General features: G+C 33.9%; 3 protein-coding genes across 4 annotated transcripts; 1 reads left to right on the top strand and 2 right to left on the bottom strand.

Moving 5' to 3' along the window:
- The first annotated feature begins 202 nt into the window (after window positions 1-202).
- Window positions 203-2,362, top strand: LOC124837337 (expansin-like B1). The gene is made up of 4 exons (XM_047312668.2): window positions 203-707; window positions 1,219-1,325; window positions 1,529-1,843; window positions 1,929-2,362. Exons 1-4 carry the CDS (start codon window positions 572-574, stop codon window positions 2,124-2,126), a joined length of 756 nt encoding a protein of 251 aa, XP_047168624.1. The 5' UTR covers window positions 203-571; the 3' UTR covers window positions 2,127-2,362.
- Window positions 2,363-3,141: 779 nt separating this feature from the next.
- On the bottom strand, window positions 3,142-9,250 carry LOC148191923 (uncharacterized). Its single transcript, XM_088100713.1, has 3 exons — window positions 9,146-9,250; window positions 8,953-9,062; window positions 3,142-6,782 (listed from the first exon to the last, which is right to left on the bottom strand). Exon 3 carries the CDS (start codon window positions 6,704-6,706, stop codon window positions 3,218-3,220), a length of 3,489 nt encoding a protein of 1,162 aa, XP_087956839.1. The 5' UTR covers window positions 6,707-6,782; window positions 8,953-9,062; window positions 9,146-9,250; the 3' UTR covers window positions 3,142-3,217.
- Window positions 9,251-12,699: 3,449 nt separating this feature from the next.
- On the bottom strand, window positions 12,700-18,253 carry LOC124837336 (GATA transcription factor 26-like). Of its 2 annotated transcripts, none has more exons than XM_088100716.1 (8): window positions 17,793-18,253; window positions 15,927-16,322; window positions 15,012-15,441; window positions 14,684-14,756; window positions 14,222-14,325; window positions 13,789-13,975; window positions 13,587-13,695; window positions 12,700-13,228 (listed from the first exon to the last, which is right to left on the bottom strand). In XM_088100716.1, exons 2-8 carry the CDS (start codon window positions 16,111-16,113, stop codon window positions 12,948-12,950), a joined length of 1,371 nt encoding a protein of 456 aa, XP_087956842.1. In that variant the 5' UTR covers window positions 16,114-16,322; window positions 17,793-18,253; the 3' UTR covers window positions 12,700-12,947. The 2 variants fall into 2 exon arrangements, with proteins under 2 accessions (XP_087956842.1, XP_047168623.2); XM_047312667.2 differs by having other exon boundaries at window positions 15,927-16,295.
- Between the last annotated feature and the right edge of the window lie 417 nt (window positions 18,254-18,670).

Raw genomic sequence — 18,670 nt, 5'->3', positions numbered from 1 at the left:
TTATTTTAATACATAGAATCGTAACAACTTGTAAAACTGTCTAAATTTGACTCTGTGGGAATAATCTCCTACAAAAATTGAGAGGTTGTAGTGAATTATGAACATAGCTTAAGTTTACATAGTCCTCTTTCTTGTTTATCCTTTAAATCTATCAACATGGAAGAGTATCTAACAATATCTTCTTTCCATTATTCTGTTTGGCTAAAATTCCTATCAGAACTCTGAAGCTTGAGTTAAGCTGCAAGTGCAGAGATATCATCCAAAAAAACAGTTTCGAATACAACAAAGTTAGGCCTTTTCCATTTCTCATAAGAAATTGGTTCTAATATAAGAAATGATCACCCTGTCCCGTGAGGGGTCATCAATAGGGTCTACAGCTACACATCATTATTCTAATCTTCTGCCACCAAACCCTTGAGACCAGTACTATATATATCACTCAACACGTTTGCTTTCTATTCCATCAAGCTTTCTTTTGTTCGTAGTTCTTCCTGCTTCACTTATATGCTATATTTTCTAGCATTCATCACTTCTAAAACTTGTTGCATTCCTCTGTTCTTTCTGTTTTAACATGGAACTCAATTTTAAGCACCAACTTGGCCTTCTCTGTCTCACACTGCTCTTACCTGCCCTGTGTTCCTCTCAGGACTCTTTTACTTGCTCAAGAGCAACCTATTATGGTAGCCCAGATTGTTATGGAAATCCAAGTATGAACCTTCTTTTCTATTATCTATTCTTGCACTCGTACATGTATGGTGTGTACCAAGCACATTTTTATATTGTTTGTTTATATATAATGGACAAAAACTTGCATAAGTGACATATAAATGTTATTTTCAACAAAGGATAATGATATTTTGATAATATTTTAACATTATTTATGTGTCATCACAGTTTATGTTAGTCTTCATGATCATTATTATTGATTGTAAAGTAATTTTGAACCAATCACGTAATAAATCATATATAGATCGTGATTCAGACGTCCCTCCATGATAAGATTGTGGTATAGCTGAGAGGTGGAGATCTACGTGTGTTTCCTACAGTAAAACAGTGTACTTGAGTGCCATGTTTATAATATATAAAAACTATAAGTTATTCATTTTTATAATAATTATTACGATAAAAATCATGTTCTTTGTTAGATGACTGTAAATTTGTTCTTTTTTCTTTTTACACATATTAGTTGTGAACAGAAATGATTTAATAATGTTTTAGGGGGAGCTTGTGGCTTTGGCGAATATGGAAAAACAGTAAACGATGGAAGTGTTGCAGGCGTGTCCTGGCTATGGAAGAATGGATCTGGCTGTGGGGCATGTTATCAGGTTACTGCACTCGATGAACCCCTTTAGTTTCTTGTAGCCTTTTTCATTTAAAAGTATTACGTCCTCAAAACATGCTTCTTTAAGTAGACTAAATTTCTTATATGGATCCGTCAAATCATACATTCCATAATCTGTTGGAAGTAGTTGGTTCATTTGTGATATATATATATAAAAGAAGGGTTATGGTGATGATGAAAAATCAGGTTAGGTGTAAAATAGCAGAATTGTGCGATGAGAATGGAGCATACGTGGTGGTGACAGATTATGGTGAGGGAGACAGAACAGACTTTATAATGAGTGCACGTGGCTACTCAAAATTGGGGAGAAACACGTATGCAGCTGCAGAGCTATTGAAATACGGTGTAGTGGACGTAGAATACAGAAGGGTCCCCTGTAGATACGGTGGCTACAACCTCTTGGTTAAGGTCCACGAACACAGCAGAAACCCTCACTACCTGGCCATTCTCATTCTCTATATCGGTGGAACTTACGACGTCACTGCTGTTGAGTTGTGGCAGGTATAAATAGAAATTTTGAATGCTAGAATGAGATATGTTTGTATTCAGTAACTATTCTTGAATTGATGAAATATTGTTGGAGTAGGAAGAGTGCCAAGAGTGGAGGCGAATGCGCAGAGCATTTGGGACAGTGTTTGATGCCGAGAACCCGCCAAGGGGTGACATAAAGTTGAGGTTCCAATTGAGTGGTAATGCAGAGCAGTATTGGGTGCAATCCAAGAATGTTATTTCTGGTGATTGGGAGGCTGGAGCTGTTTATGACTCAGAAATTCACCTTGGATAAAAGGAAAAAACACTTTCTGATTTCACCAATGTAGATGGTCACTAGATTACTAGTGTTTTGTTGTTTATGGATTCTGAAATTCTTAGAATGTTCCTTTGTGGTCAGTGGATCTAGTGCTCTTTGTAGAACTGTGGGAATTCATAATATGAACAAATAAAAAGTGCTGCTCTGTTGATGTTAATGAGAATTCCTTCGACATTGTTATGCTTGAAATTAAACTGATAGGCCATGCACATATGATGGCATTGGCATAGGTATGGTACTTCAATTTGTCACTTAAATTAATATATAATATCTCCAAAAGATTATAACAAGAATGAATTTTTATAGCAAATTAATAGTGTAATAATAGGTAACACATTTATATTTATTTGATACAGTTTGATTAAAATATCATTTCTGTTAAATTAACCCTTTGAAACAACAATCCTATTGAATAAAAATATTAATATTATTTAAATTTGTCTTTTAGAGATAATTTTTCTTGAGTTTTACTCAATAAATGTATATCAAATATTAAATATTCTTAAATAAATAGATGTTTCAAGGAGCAATCAACTAATTAAATGATATATCATGAACCAATCTAGATATTTACTAAAAAATTACTTTTTAATGATGTGATAAATATGCAATTTGTTTTCGATAAACTTACATGTTTTACATGTTTAAATAACAATGTCTTTTGCTTTCAACAAACTTAGTGCGAACTTCAGATCTTTTAAGCATCAAATTCACAATCATAGATGTTAAGAATTGAATTATGTAAAAATAATAGTTACATAATATATAAAAGAAAGTACCCACCAATAGATCAAACCTTTTCATAAGTTAAAAACAATCTACAACTCTCCATTTTTACAGAAGTTGAATGAGCATTTCTGTAGAAGTTAAAATGCAAAAATTGTAATTTAATTTATAAAACTTTATTTTATATTAATTTTAAGTATTTTCTCTTGTAAATACTTGTTTATTCAAACTGAGTTGTGGATAGAGATATCAATATCAACAGTAGTTGCTGAAATTCAAGTTGGAATTTGTTTAATATTGATGAAGTTTGCACTAGAGCTACAAAAACACGATTCCATTGATCAATACATTCTGCCAGTACATTCAGCAGAACCGCAGTAACAATACTTCCTTTTTATATTACCATCAGAATCGCGGACTTGATCTAGTTCGTAGTTGTAATCGTAGGTCAGCTCTTGCAAAGGAGGAATGTTATCAGCAGCAAAGAACATTATGTGAGGCATTCTGGTGTCATGATGATCATAAAGGACGTTCTGAGCAATTATATTAGGTGAGCAACTATGGTTAATGAATCTCCCTATATTGCCAAACTCAGCAGCATCAATAGTAAAACCACCATCCTTCACAACATCGCAGGAACTTGTCTGTGCATCCGGCATGAGAGTCGTAAGTCCATCCCAGAGAGTACTGTTGCTGCAGTTATTTCCAATATCAAAAAGATACTCATCATTACCTGCCCTTAGTTCAGCTTCCTTTTCTTCAAGAAGCTCCCCTATATATTCACAGATATAACTTCCTGAAGGGATTGAACTCAGGGATCTCACACCCCATCCCCTTGACTGGGTTTTAAATATTTCAAGTGGAAACTTTATGCCAAGTTGGCTGACTCTATTATAGCACGTTGAAGGACACTTACAAGTAGGTCCACACTCATAGACTAAAGGTTTTGCTTGTACAATAGCCTCATTGTGATTGAATGGAATATCTCCCCCATTCTTCACCACACACAAACATTTTTCCAAATCTGAGCATCCACTAATACAATCACATCCTTCGGCAGGAAGGAGATGGAATTTGGGGTATATCATGCTAGTTATGTAATTAAATGGAGGAGGTTTTTCATCATCTATGGTGTTCACAGCGCATATTGGAATTCGTTCTTTTCCAAAAGAAATATCAGCAACACATACACCTTCTCTCGTTTTGAACTTTTTAGATTTCTTCACTACTCTCAAAGGAAGCTCTGGTTGACCAGGTTCTCTTTGCAGTCGAAATTTAAAAATTTTCTTCCCGTGTGGTCCGTGTTCATCCCAACCTGCCTCAACTACATACACCCCATCATAAACATAAGTCCTGCATTTTCCATCCATTGACTCAGAGCCACGAATTACTCTAACAGGATTCTTTTCAATACTACTGTTCATCAAAGCAAGATTGCCCCGCTCAAGCTTCTGATCTTCAGGTTCCTTATCACTGTTCATCACATTTCCACCCTGTCCTGTATATGTCAATACATCCGAATTATCCAAATCGTCAGCATAGCCCCCTGATGCAACAATACTGGTTGCAAGGATCTTACCGTTGTGTCGCACATAATCTATGCCACCTTGAATTGGACGATGAAGGCCAACTATATTAAGCTCCACTCTATATTGAAATTCATCACCGACTTCGACACCAGGGACACAGCCTAGTATTTGTTTGCCTGTGTTGACATATTTCCCATTCTCCTTAAGGATCTTTGAAGCAACTAAATCAACTCTCTTATTATTTGCTCGCTCATTTAACTTTGATTCTACTTCCTGTAAAAGCTTTCTACAAATAACTTGAAACAACCGTAATGTTTCCCTCACTTTTTTTCGGGTCACATTTGGGTCATTCTCATCACCAGTGAAATTCGAATGAGAAGAGGGAGTAAGGTTTACATCAAACTCATTTGATCTCAGAACAATTTGAAGAGTGTCATCATTTTCATTAGGGTTAAGATAATCCTCCTTTTCCCAAAGTACTAATTCACCCATACCTACAGAAGCAGGATTTCCCTTTTTCTTTTTCAAAGGTTTCTTCTCAGAATCATTCAACAAACCACTATACTCTGTTCTAGACCTATCAGGCAATGCAAAAGAATCACCTTTCTTTCTCTTGCCTTTACTATTACCAGCACCCAACTTAAATTTGGAGGTACCTTTATCAGACCTCCACGGACATTCTGAATCAGCCATCAAACCTAGTATTACTTTCCTCTGTGATGTGACCTGCAGTCTATTAAAATTCCCTTTCAATTTATGCTTAGATTGAGATATCCACGAAGGCTTTGTCTCATCCCTATTTTTCTCTTTTACCACCGCCTTAGAATTTATTTTGATCTGATGGTGATTACTTGTTTCAGGGGGTGTAGCATACTTTTCTCTCTCATTTTCAGTTGACTTTTTCATCTCAGACGATGGTTCACATGCACGCAGCTTTTTCAATCTCTCTGCAGAATTTCTTTCAGAATCAAGTTGATCGATGTCAACAAGCTTCCTGTTGCAATTATATTCATCCTGAATATTACTTTTACCTTCTTTTACATCAGTAGCTGCTACTTTTTTCAATGGATTGTCATCTACAGCCAGGTTTTGTTGACCTTTTGTCTTGTTGTTCAAAGAAGAGGTCCCCTCTAGACACACATGCTTGTCCTTACCGAGACGTGGAGCACTACGTCCACATAAAGGAGGGAAGTTTCTAACAGCTGAAACTTTTCTTTGCGGAAGGTACCTTCTAGTTATAGGCTCCACCATACAAGCACTGGAAGCTGATGTTTTATCAATGGATAAGTGTTTTGAACCATCCGGCACAGCCATCTCACCCACTGGTGAAGACGACTCCAACATATATGAGGAGTTACATTTTCCAGTGTTTGCAGTTCTTGAAAACTCTGTATTCAAAGTTTCCTGGTCCATTAAAGGCACTTCTGCAGGTTTATCTTCGGCAGCAGGGCCATCCACTAGATGAGATGAGACCGCAGGGTTTTCCTTATTCAAACCACAGTCAGTTGTTCGCTCACCAGTCACTTTTGCCAGTTTATCTTCTGTGATGGGCCCATTCACTTGATGTGATGAGACCTCATGGTTTTCCAGATTCAAACTGCAGTCCTCTGTTTGAGCAAGCATCACTTTTGCAGGGTTATCTTCTCGAGTAGACCCGTCCACTTGATGAGATGAGACCACAGGGATTTCCTGATTCACACCACAATCAGTTGTTCGCCCAAGAGTCACTTTTGCAGCTTCATCTTCGGCATTATGTTCATCCACTCTATGAGATGTGTCTACAGGGCTTTCCTCGTTCAAACCAAGATCAGTGCTTTGGCTATTAGTCACTACTACCCCCGGTTTATCTTCAGCAGTAGATCCACAATCATTGATTTGGCTAATAGTCACTATTCCCGTTTTATCTTCAGCAGTAGATCCATCCACATGATAAGATGAGACCATGGGGTTGTCCTTATCCAAACCACTGTCAGCTGTTGGGACATGAGTCTCGGTGAAACGAAAACCTTTCACCTCAGAATGCCAACCATCATTTTCACATGTGGAAGTTTTCACACCCACTAAATGTTCACCATTCTTAACCTCAACAATTGTACCATTAACAGAACCACAACCTGCAGTATTTATATTTGATACTTCATCAATCTTTGAAGCAGATGGTCCACACCCATCAGGGAAATCCCGAATGGCGGAAACTTTACGTCGCTTAAACACTGGCCTAACGGGGGAAGTGGCCCCATCTTTCATCAAAGAGCCATATCTTTCTTCCTTCGAATGACCATTATTTTCTGGTGTTTTCATTTCTCTCTATGACTCTGAATTGAACAAAATTTCAAGCTCCCATTCCCTCAACAAGAGATAGAAAAACTTACGTGCACTGTCAAAAAGTGTTCAAATTAGAAAAAAGAAAGCAACGAATGTTTCCATATAGATTAACAACTCAATCATAACTTTCATGGGAAGAATTAAAGTGTAAAATAGCCATTTAGAAAAAGCTAAACAAGTTGCTCTAGGAAGCACGGACACATCTAAAGAACACTCTATCAAGGAGTCACATACTTGTTGGACACAGCATGCCTTCATGATATGTTGGACACTTCTCAACAGGGTTACAAGTAAAAATTTAATATAAACTACAGAGAGAGAGTAATGCTATGAGGCCAATTGGAGCAAAGGCAAAAGTGGGAAATAATGATCAGGGAAATTCTGTTATGACCTAATTGACATGTTTGTGCAGAAAGGAGGAAAAGTATTGGTGAAAAATAACTAACTCCAAGTTGCACAATTTTGTGTGGGACTGAAAATAAACATTATGGCATGAAAAATATTCAGAGAAGAGGGGATAGTAGAGGATTTCTTCTTCTTTCTTTGAACCTTCTTAGTAAATCATATGGCCATCTCATCATGTGGATATCCATATTATCCGTTTCATTTCATTAATAACACTAGACACTACTAAGGCACTATTTCTAGAATAAAGGTTCTAGATTAATGTCTCAGTTGCACAAAGAAGGCACGCCAAACAAGAGCTGACCTTACCTCAATGATTTAGAAGACCATCGATTACCCACAATAAAGACCATGCACCATGAGCAACCATGATACTTTTCAAAAACACCCCTTTCTCCCAAGGTCATGTCATGTCCATGTCCAATTGTAAATCCATGAGTGGGAGCGTTCGATGCAGTTTTGGGTGAGAGAACGGTGGTGGTGGATAGACAGAGCAGGGCAGATACACAGAGTTGGACGGGTGGAAAAGTAGTGTGAGATAATGGGTGTTCAAAAGAAAAGAAAGGTTATCACATTGGTATCAATTAGCTTTGGGGATGATGGTGACGGTCAAGGAATTGGAAAACCACATGGATTCTTGTGAAAAAATCTCTATGATCATCAAGAATTGGTACGATTTTCCTTGGAAAAAATGCAGAAGTCCATTGATGGACTTACAGCAGTGCTAACAGCATTGCAGACATCCAAACACGGATCTTGTGAGGAGGAAATCTAGGTAAAAATGTCGATGGTAGGAACTTCAACGATGGTGCGTGCCAAATACCATTTCCCAACTTTTATGCTCAAACTTTCGCAAATGGAAAGGGAAGGCAATTTGATCCGGAGCGGACACCGGAGGTGCAAGGCAGTAGGTTGCTGCTTTTATCCATGGATGGTAAGGCCTTTGTGTGGCAACGACATTACATGCAGAGTCCCACTAACAAATACAAATCGTGGCAGCAAATTATTCAAGATGATAGTAATCATTTTTTATCTGGGTGTGATTGCCAATCCTATTGCTGATTTAGCAGGTTAAAGCAAGGAGACTTATTAGAGTATTTGGAAAAGTATGATATGTTGTTATCAGGGTGGCCATTTCAAAAGAATTAGCTAAGTTTCTTTTTGTCTGGATTAAGAATAGAGTTAAAAAGTGCAGGCCGTGTTCATAGTCCTAAGACAGTCCGATATGACAGATATGGATCATCTTTCTCTTCGCCCACCAGGAATTATCCTATTACTACTTTAAATCAACAATCTCCTTTAAGTGGTACACATTCTGCAATTGTATCGGATTCCACGTGCTCAACTGCTCAATCTTTAACTCCGTAAACGAGTGAGTGAAAGGATTGCCAAGGGTCTTTGTAGGTGAGTGAGTGGGAGCGTTCGGTGCAGTGTTGGGTGAGAGAACGGTGGTGGTGGATAAAGTTGACAGCAGATATACACAGTCGGAGCGGTGGAAGAGTAGTGTGAGATAGAGGTTATTCGGAAGACAAGAAAGGTTATCACAATAATACAGCCCTGCACCCAACCTTGCCATCTAAAACAAACGGCATAAAATTGCAGCTGAACATCATTCAACACTGCATTGCATTTTCAATTATTGGGGATACATTTTTTCACCTTCTAAAGGGGTTAAAGTAAATCCCCGTAATCTAATGCGGATACAGAGAACGAAAATCAAAAATCGAGATAAACGAAGATAAAAAATCGAGATAAACGTAGAAAAGAAAAACAGTAAAAACAAAGTGGATGAATGCTATGCTATAAGAAGACGATACCTTGGATGAAATCCCTGGTGGAGGAGGAGAAATAAGGATGGGTCCCCCGGTGAGTGTGGGCGACGAAAACCGAAAATCAGAAAGCGGCAGTTCTTACTTCTGATGACGTCCTGTAACAGAGTAAAATTGAAATCGACAGAAGAACAGAGAGAGAAAATCGAAAACAAGGGTGGTGTGAAACGAAGGTGGTTACATGGAGGAACCCTCGAAATTATTGGGATGGGAGATAGAGAATGAAGAATGCAAGAGTCTCATAACCTGTTCTGATTAATTTGTAGACAGGCATATTGAGGTGTTTCTATATGGTTTGTATTTTTTATTTATTTTAAAAATGTTTAAATATTTAATAATATTTGATAATTCCTGATCTTTTCCAAAAGGATTAAATCTTAACGTTACAATTTTGATTAACTGATTCGGTGTCAACATTTTCCTATTAAAAATGAACATGGTTAATCTGCTAGTCAAATATTATTTTAATATAACATTAATAATGAATAGCAACAATAAAAGTATGTTTGAATACGATTTTTTTAATTATATATTACGTAAAATTTAATATATATTAATAAATATCATATATATATATATATATATATATAATATATATATATATATATATATATATATATATATATATATATATATATATATTATTTTTATATTGAGGTTTGTTAAAGCGTGTACGCCGCCTGTTTTTCAGTTGATACATTTTAGCAATGTGTACCGGGTTTTAATGGACAAAAATACCCTTATATCATGGATTCTAAGTTTTAAGGTTAAGGGTATTTTAATAATTTTCATTCTCAAAATTAAAAAAAATAAACCCCAAACCCTTATTCATATCTCTTATTCCTCTCAATCTTTCTTTTTCATCTCTCTCATTCCTAACATTTTTTCTGTCATAGCACCAACTGAAAAAAATTAGAAAGACTCGCGGTTAAACAATTTCTTACAAAAAAATGATTTTATAATGAGTTTTAATTTTATAATTTTTGTCTTATCTAATTTTCACAAGCATAATGACATATGAAGGAATTGGTAATTGGCCTAGAAAAAATAAAAATCACTCGCTGTTAAACAATTTCTTAAAAAAATGATTTTATAATGAGTTTTCATTTTATAATTTTTGTCTTATCTAATTTTATATAATTTTCACAAGTATACTGACATCCAAAGAAATTGGTAATTGGCCTGAAAAAAATCAGAAACACTCGCGGTTAAACAATTTCTCAAATAAATGATTTTATAATGAGTTTTCATTTTATAATTTTTGTCTTATCTAATTTTCACAAGCATAATAATGACATATGAAAGAATTGGTAATTGGCCTAGAGAGTTTTTTTTAGAGATATGCAGATGATGAAATTAGAGAGGTTAGTGAAGATGATGAAATTGAAGAGATCTTGAATGAACTTTTGAAGGCGAATATGTCAATGACTCAACTCTTTACAAAAACAAATTGTTTAACGACGAATGTTTCTGACTTTTTCACTTAGGGCTACAGTGATTGAGAGAGATGAAAAAGGAGGGGCCCAGAGGAATGAGGGAGGTGAGTAAAAGTTTGAGAGTTTCTTGTTTTTTTTTTAGTTTTGAGAATGAAATTATTAAAATAGCATTAAGCTTAAAACTTAGAATCCGATATATAAGGGTATTTTTGTCTACTAAATCTCGGTACACATTGTTAACCGCAAAACAGACATACGTGCGTTAGCAAATATAATATATATATATATATATATATATATATATATATATATATATATATATATATATATAATTATATATAATTTATATGTTAATAAGTTTTCATGGGATGTTTTAAAAAAATCATCATTAAATTGAAAGTTATAGAACAATGTGATAATGATAAAAAAAGCAAAGTTATACGTGGTATCCCTTTTCATTTTTTTAATGCTTTTATTTTTCATCTTTAATAAGTTTATTTAAAAAAGCTATTTAAACAATTTTACTTCACTCTTTGTAACAATGTTTAAAGAATTTTAGGAATGAAAAGTATAATAAATATTTTTTAATTAAAAATATACTTTACATTTTCCTTTAAAATTCTTATTCAAATTTTTTATTTTCTTTAGGGATTTAAAAAAGTAATTTTATTGTTTTAAAAAAATTAATTTTAATGTAGTGATGATTTTAACATGGTGTTTCATATTTAAAATAATTTTTCTATTGTATAATTTGTAATGTCAATGTTTGATCATTATTGAAAGGTGAATTTAAATTTAATTATTTGTCTGAGATTTAACTTAATTTGTTAGGTGTTTAATATGAGACCTACATGTTATAATAATTAAGAAAATAAATAAATGTTGTTAAATATATATTTAAATAAAAAATAAAATAGTTTTTTAATTTTTTAATTTAAAATAAAATATTTTAAAAGGATTATGATAAAAGATTTATTTTATTTAAAAAATTAAGGAAAAAAAGTTTAGTAATTATTTTAAAATTTTAATTTATTTTAACATTTTCTAAGAAACAAAAGAGTTTAGTAATATTTTTTAAATTTTATTTCACTTAAGAGATTTTGTAAGATCTATTGGACCATATCACATTCTCAAGAGGATTAATCTGATTGTGTATAAGATCATGTTTCTTCCTCGATGGATAAATATATACATACATGTGATTGAGTGGGTGAAGTGGAAATAAGATAATACGTGTTTTTGAACTATCAAACTAAGCAGTTTTGAGAAAAAGATTGACAAAAATATGAGTGTATAGTGATAAAAATATTTTTTCTTATTGAGAGCTAGTAGGTGCACATAAAGAATATTCTTATTAATGAAGGAAAGTAGTGTGAATCAAGGAGATTTGGTGAATAATTTTTGAATTAAAAAAGATATTAAACAGAATTCCTAGTATATAAAGTAATTACAAAGGTGTGTAAACAGAATTAGATTTTGTGAACATTGAAACATAATTAAAATATTATTTACAAAATAAATAAAACTGTCTCCAATAAAATTATAATTATATTATATAAAAATAAATTAATCACCCATATGTTTTCACTATTATCTTCTAAAGTTTATCACTCCATTTTAGAGGAGTCATATTCTTTTATTCTCCTGAAAATTACGAGTTATTTCTGATCCCGAAGCTGAATAATTACAACAAATCGCTTCTTATATTGAGAAAATTTTGCAGACAAGGTGATTAGAGAGTGCATTTTATAAATTTAATAAAATAAAATGTGTAAAATAACGGCTAAAAATTATATTACGTTATAAACTATTCTTAAAACCAATCAAAACTCAAATTCTTCTCTTATTAAACTATCATCCAAGCCTCCTCTTCGTTTCTTAATTAAGTTTTGAAAAGATATAATTTTAAATTATATTAATTGCTGAACTAAGTGAACAAATAAATTTAATCCTATTTTGCCAATTATTTAATTTATGTAGCAGAGTATATGTCCCTAAAAAACTACAATTTATCACTATTTTTTAGAAAACAACGTTAATAACGTGAACTGACCCGACATAGTAGCACTAACAAAAACTTCTCTCTGGACCCATAAAATTTCATCTCATGTTACATCTCAATTAAGCATTCGACAAAGGAATGAATCAAATCAAATGCACCTTTAGAATGTCGGGTATGGGGTGTCAGACACTCTGAAACTTAACTTTAGATCTATGATTGTCCAGTTCCTCCACACACCTCCTATAATGATGTCTTCTCATTTTATTTTTGAGTAAAAAATTAAAAAAAGTGGAAAAATTATTCACAAAAGCTCTGGATATTATTACATAATCCCTCTTCATGTCATGCTATGTTACAACCTTATACCAACCTATACAACAACAAAAAAAAAGAAGTGAAAAAGCCACCCAACTTTCATAGTTGGCAATCCAAGCTAAGGAAGGTTGCAACTTGCAAGTAAACAAAAGCACAACCATCATGTGTTTAAGATGTAAAACATGGTCCATAATTAAGCATCCAAATGAACTGGTAAAGAGTGTGTGTGCTTAATGATGAATAAGATGTGAGTAGACTGAGCTGCTACTAGCACTTGGGTGCAAGAGCTCTGCCTGAGGAAAAGAAGTGTTAGATGGCACCTCTAGCAGCAGATCCTGCTCACTGATCTCCTCCACAAAGTTCAAAGAACCAAGCATGAGTGAACTAGCATCAGTAGGCAAAGCAAATAGGCTTTTTGGACTATAGCAAGCACCATCTTCTACACCCTCTTTCACCTCACAGCTAACCTTTGTGATCATTCTTTTTGGGCTCCTCATTTCTGTATTCAATTCTGAAATTTGCAAGATCAGTTTTAGGAATCATAACTAAGTGTGTTTAACCAGTTAATACCAGTAACAATTTTCTAAATGCAATGTAAAAGTTGTCTACAATAGGGAGAAAATAATCGAAAAGTTTTTTTATTGGTCTTAGCTATAGGGAGGTTCAATACACATATATTGTCACAATAATAAGATATTGTCCAATCTCTATTTAAAGTTCTCACGGATTTGTTTTTGGTACTACTCCAAAAGACCTCTTATCAAGGAAGATATCTTATGTGTATATAAACTCATGTTCATCTCTTGATTTTATCCAATGTGAGACTTTGTTTGTATCCTAATTTTAGATATACGAGATTTTCAGCTAACCTGGGAAGTTTTGATTTCTGCTGTCACGCGTTCTCTTGTTTGCAGCATTAGTTGTTGCTGTAACAGCAGATCCAAAAGAATCAAATTTTCCACCTTTGTTTTTACATTTCTGCATCCGTAGAAAGAAGTAACATCTTTTAGGTATCAACATACTCAAACAAGATGCTATTTGTGACATAAAAAACTAGTACATAGTACAAACCTTGAGAAAATTATAGTGTTCAACCCATTTTGACTTCGACAGATTGGATATTGCAAGTCTTTTCAAAGTCTTGCAATCTTCAGGTTTTGCCCCCAACAAAGAGATATCAAAAACCCCTTCCGCAAGAAGCTGCTGAAAACAAGTTATGTTCTCCTTGAATTGAGAACTATTGAACATGACTTTAAGGCTGCACACACAACACACAAGTTGTCAACATTGATTGTCTCAGTCTGAACATTTTCAATTATAATATATCCTTTAAGAAAAACAGAAATATTCCAGAATGGCTACAACATTCAGATGGAAATCAAAGCAATGGTGGCGATTATATTCAGATTTAAAACTATTACATAAAAATAACACAGGAATTTGCGAGCTTTTATATCGATTACAAGAAGAACATGAACAGCAAATGAAAGAGTAGACCTCCAACCTATCAGGAAGTTTAGCAGTATCAACCCCAGGAAGTAACTTCAGTAACTGTTGTTGCTCTTCATTTGTCAAGATTCTCAAAAACTCTTCATAGTTTACTATATCCTAACAAGACATAACAGCGGTTACATTAAGTACTCAACAATTATACATATTTAAGGCCCTACTGCCTTACCCGATAACATTATTTATACTGAACAAGGAGAAAACACTAGACTAAAAAGTAATATTTTGAGGAAATATTGAGCATTCTAAAAAATCTTGAATCGAAGTGCTATCCTGCCTGATTACTGTGTAGTTATATGAATGAGGAATCTAAGAAAACTATTAAAATATAGTGCTAAAATTTGAAGCACTACCACTGATGTAAAATCATGTCCAATTGGTTAACACAAACATAAATATGAGCAATTTTTTTTATCAATTTAAGCCAAAATACAATGGGAAGGGCTATGTAACTCACATTTAAATCTATAGAGCACAGGGGTGATTCATGATTGCCAAGGATCTGTACTCTTTCAAGTTGAGACTTATCACTGAAATTTAAAAAACAGGAACATTAATGTTGACAGAGTATGTTTGTCTCTTTTCAAAACAATTTCTACAAGTTCATGCCATGCGCAAGGAAAATTCATAACGTGCATACAGAAACAAAAGACTTTGTTTGACAGCAACAAACAAAATGTGCTGCTTAGTGTAACACTAGAACAGATTTTTTTGTCACATTAATTAATGATAAACAATCATAGCTGTCTGCAAAGTATGCCAAAAACTAGTTTGAGAAAGCGTGCCTTTTATGTTGTTCCGGCTGCCATCCTTGGTCAGTATAGTTCCTGATCTTTTCAACTTCTAGAGATGATGGCTTCAAGTAACTAGAATCATTATGCATCATAATGGGACCAACATAAGAATATGCCTCACTCGTTGGGCATTGTTTATTATCAACTGAAAGAGAACTAGCCTCGGACTCTTCATCACGGACTATATAGCTAGGATGCCTGATGAGAATGCTTCCATGTCCTATCTCAACAGAGACCATTGGTGTTTCACTTTCAAAAAGAAGATCTTCTTGAGAAGATGCAGAGAAATAAGACTGTTGTTCATGAAGAATGGTACATAAATCTTTTGTTAGCTTCTCAACAGAAGAAGCCTTTGGCCGGCCAACGCATGTCCTCTTTTTTGAAGGCACCATGGCATCCCAAACCACTGACTGAACAGGACCTAAATCAACCAAAATATCTACATTATAGTTACCCGTATTCATAAAAGAAAAAAGCGGAGATCATATGCTTTGCATGATAACACAAGTACAAATTCTTGTTTGAAGTCAATTAATAATGAACTAGACAGATGAAGCATATATGTGAGAGCTCGCATTCTATTATTACGAGAAAAAGCGTTACATATTGATATACACCAAACAAAAAGAAAAAAAGATAAGCCCTGTTTAAATATAGGACTTGTCATTACAAATGTTATAATTAGAGCTTCTGGTTTGCCAGCAAAGTTCAATTGTTTTTCTTCCAGGAAAAATCAACAATTACTAAACCATTTCCAAAATCTAATTCTTTATTCATTTTTCCACACTCCATTGTACACTACTTGATTGTACTAATATAAATCCTTACAGGCAATAAAACCAATACTTATTCAAAACGTTGAATGCTCAATTCTGCTGTAATCAGTTATGGAGATCTTAATCCAACCTGTCAGATCACAAGCATCCATGGCACCATATTGTGCACAGCTCTCTGAGTTAGAAATAGCTGATCCGGAACTTGATCGGTTGCTTGCATCTTCATCTGCAAAGATTTGACATCCCTGGTTGTAATCAGGTGCAAACTCTCCAGATAGTTCATTATCATGGTCATTATTTGGCTTGAGCAATGTCATTTCTCTCTTCTTATTTGATATGCTCTTTATCCTGGAAACCCTTTGATCCCCACAAGCATCAGTTTCTGTTCGAGCATGTAAAGGGGTATAATTTGCAAGAGTTCCCTTGGTCCTCCACCGAGACCCACATGCATTGCATAGTACCGGCTTCTCGGGTGGTCCATTGCGCCAGAGTGGTGTGCCTGTTGCAATGCTCAATTGTCAGAAACCTACAAAAATTTAGAGCCCTTGTAATCAAAATTAGAGATGTAACTCAGATTGGATACACTACTAACAACCACATATCATATTTTCCTGACGATCCAATTCATGATTCATATTACAAAAAATACAAGTCAGGTTAGATATTGAGAAATAGCTTAAACCTCTTGGATTAAAATATTTTACATTGGTTAGTATCTTTCATATACTAGAAAGCTGAATTCAACAAAAGCTTCAAGGTGCAGATATCATCATCTGTCGATTTTTAGTTAAGCAAACAGAAACGAGAGTGCTAAGGCATCACTATTTTGTTTGTCATTCCAACTATGTTGTCACCACAAACAACATCAATCAAATGAAAAAATGTTGACTATTTTCCTTTTAATAGCCGACTGGTTTTAAATTTCTGAGAGTAATACATGTCAATACCCTTTTGCAGGAAAATCAACATTGATTTCAAAAACCTCAAGAACTATGGTGAAGTCCATGATTGCAGTTTAGCTGAAAAATACACTTGTAGGCTGATAGTGAGAACAACTATTGCAATTTAACTGAAAATGCTGACAGTAACTGCGAAGTCTCATACATATAACAAAGTTGAATGGCGCATTGCCTTCTTTTAAGGACTGAAAACATAGTACTTAGTTAGTGCAAGACACAGTGCTAGAAAACTGAGCACAAAACCAGTAGTAAAAACTTCAAAATTTTGAAAAGTGCATTGGAATTATAAGCAAAGCAATGAAAATCTTCAAGTCATACCAATAAGTGTTGCAAACAAAATTAATAGTTTCAATTAAAAAATAATTCAAAAGAAAATAATGAAGAGGTACAAGTAACGATTATTCATCAGACAGAGAGCAAGGGAGTAGCAAATCATGTCTGAAGGATGAGATGAATGCAATGTTTCCAATATCCTCTGGCACGGTGAAAAACTGCTTTGAAGAGCAAATGAAAACAATTTTGTAAAAGTCTTTCCAAATACATGAATGAATTAACTTCTGGCATTTTACAAACGCACGATTCCCTTATCTTATTGCCATCCAAACAGCAAGACACGAACTGTGGGTTGACTCTTTGATAAAGACCTTAAATGCAGTGAGTGTTGTTCCAATTAAGGAGACCCACATTCAATGCACTCCAGGCTTAATTTCGCAACATTTACATGGTCTTGGATTTGGAATATAGATAGGGGAACAAATAGCAACAAAAGAATACAAAAACACATAGAAACAGGAAACAAACATGATTTTTCACAACTTTCAATTACAAATACTATGGAGAACAGCACAGTTGTATTCTTTCTAATTCATATACATCCAGACTATCACACAGCACGCATAATTTTTTAATAGTTTGTATTAAACATAATCCCTTTCCTCAACACATTTCAATTCACAAATACATAAACTCTTTGCAAAGAAAAAAAACAGTAAGTAGCTTAAAAGAAAATATTATATATTGAAAAAACAAGAACTCACTTGTAACTCCACAGTGATAGCAAGGACCTTGTTTACCCATGTATCAATCTTTCCCGCAGATTTATTAAAGGATATGACGAAATAATTGCAGGAAAATGAGAGAAAAAAAATCTTTAACAACAAAATCAATAAAAAAAAATGTTTTTTTTTCTGAAAAAATACAATAGTTATGTATAAATGCTTTCTTTTATAGGCAAACCCAGAAATGATAGTTCCCAGAAAGAAAATTTAAAGCAGGAACCAATAAACCCAGAAAGGTTGTCTTTTTACAGTCCTTTAAAGAAATTTCACATAAGCAATCTAGCAACAACCGAAAGGATTGATGTAAGTGGGAATTGTACAATAAGAGAAAACTAGAGAAGGAATCTCAGAAATGGTTGTGAAAAGGGGAAAGAAAAGAAGGTTGAATGTTGAGAGAGAAAGAGAGAAGTGAAGGTCTCTGTATATGACCTCTTGTATTGTATAAGAAGTAAATGTTTCAACTTTTTATGCTTTTTTTTCTCCTTTTATTTTTCTCTTTTGTTGATTTTATTTGAAACACTTCAATTTTGCTTTTTGTAATATTAAAAATAATGAGCTCATCTTATTATAAAGGGAACAGAAGGGGTAGGGGAATATCATTGCACAGATCCTGTTGACTATCGACTTTTCTTCTTTGCTAATCATCCATTTTTTAAATTCTCACAAATAATAATAAAATTTAAAAGTATTCTATCTTTGCCATCAGTTCTTGAATTTTTTGTGCATCGAGTAGAAGAGATTTTACAAAAAAAAAAAAAAAAAAAAAACCCACTGAAAAGGGAGAAAGAAACAAGGAGATGTTTTTGGCCTTTCCGAAATTTTGTTCCTGCTGCTACGAAATGCAATGGTTTTTTGTT

This window comes from Vigna umbellata, chromosome 10, assembly GCF_029865625.1.
Source record: "Vigna umbellata cultivar VRB3 chromosome 10, Vumbellata_1.0, whole genome shotgun sequence".
NCBI lineage: Eukaryota > Viridiplantae > Streptophyta > Magnoliopsida > Fabales > Fabaceae > Vigna > Vigna umbellata.
Note: the sequence above shows the minus strand (reverse complement) of the source record. Positions and strands in the feature narration are given on the sequence as shown.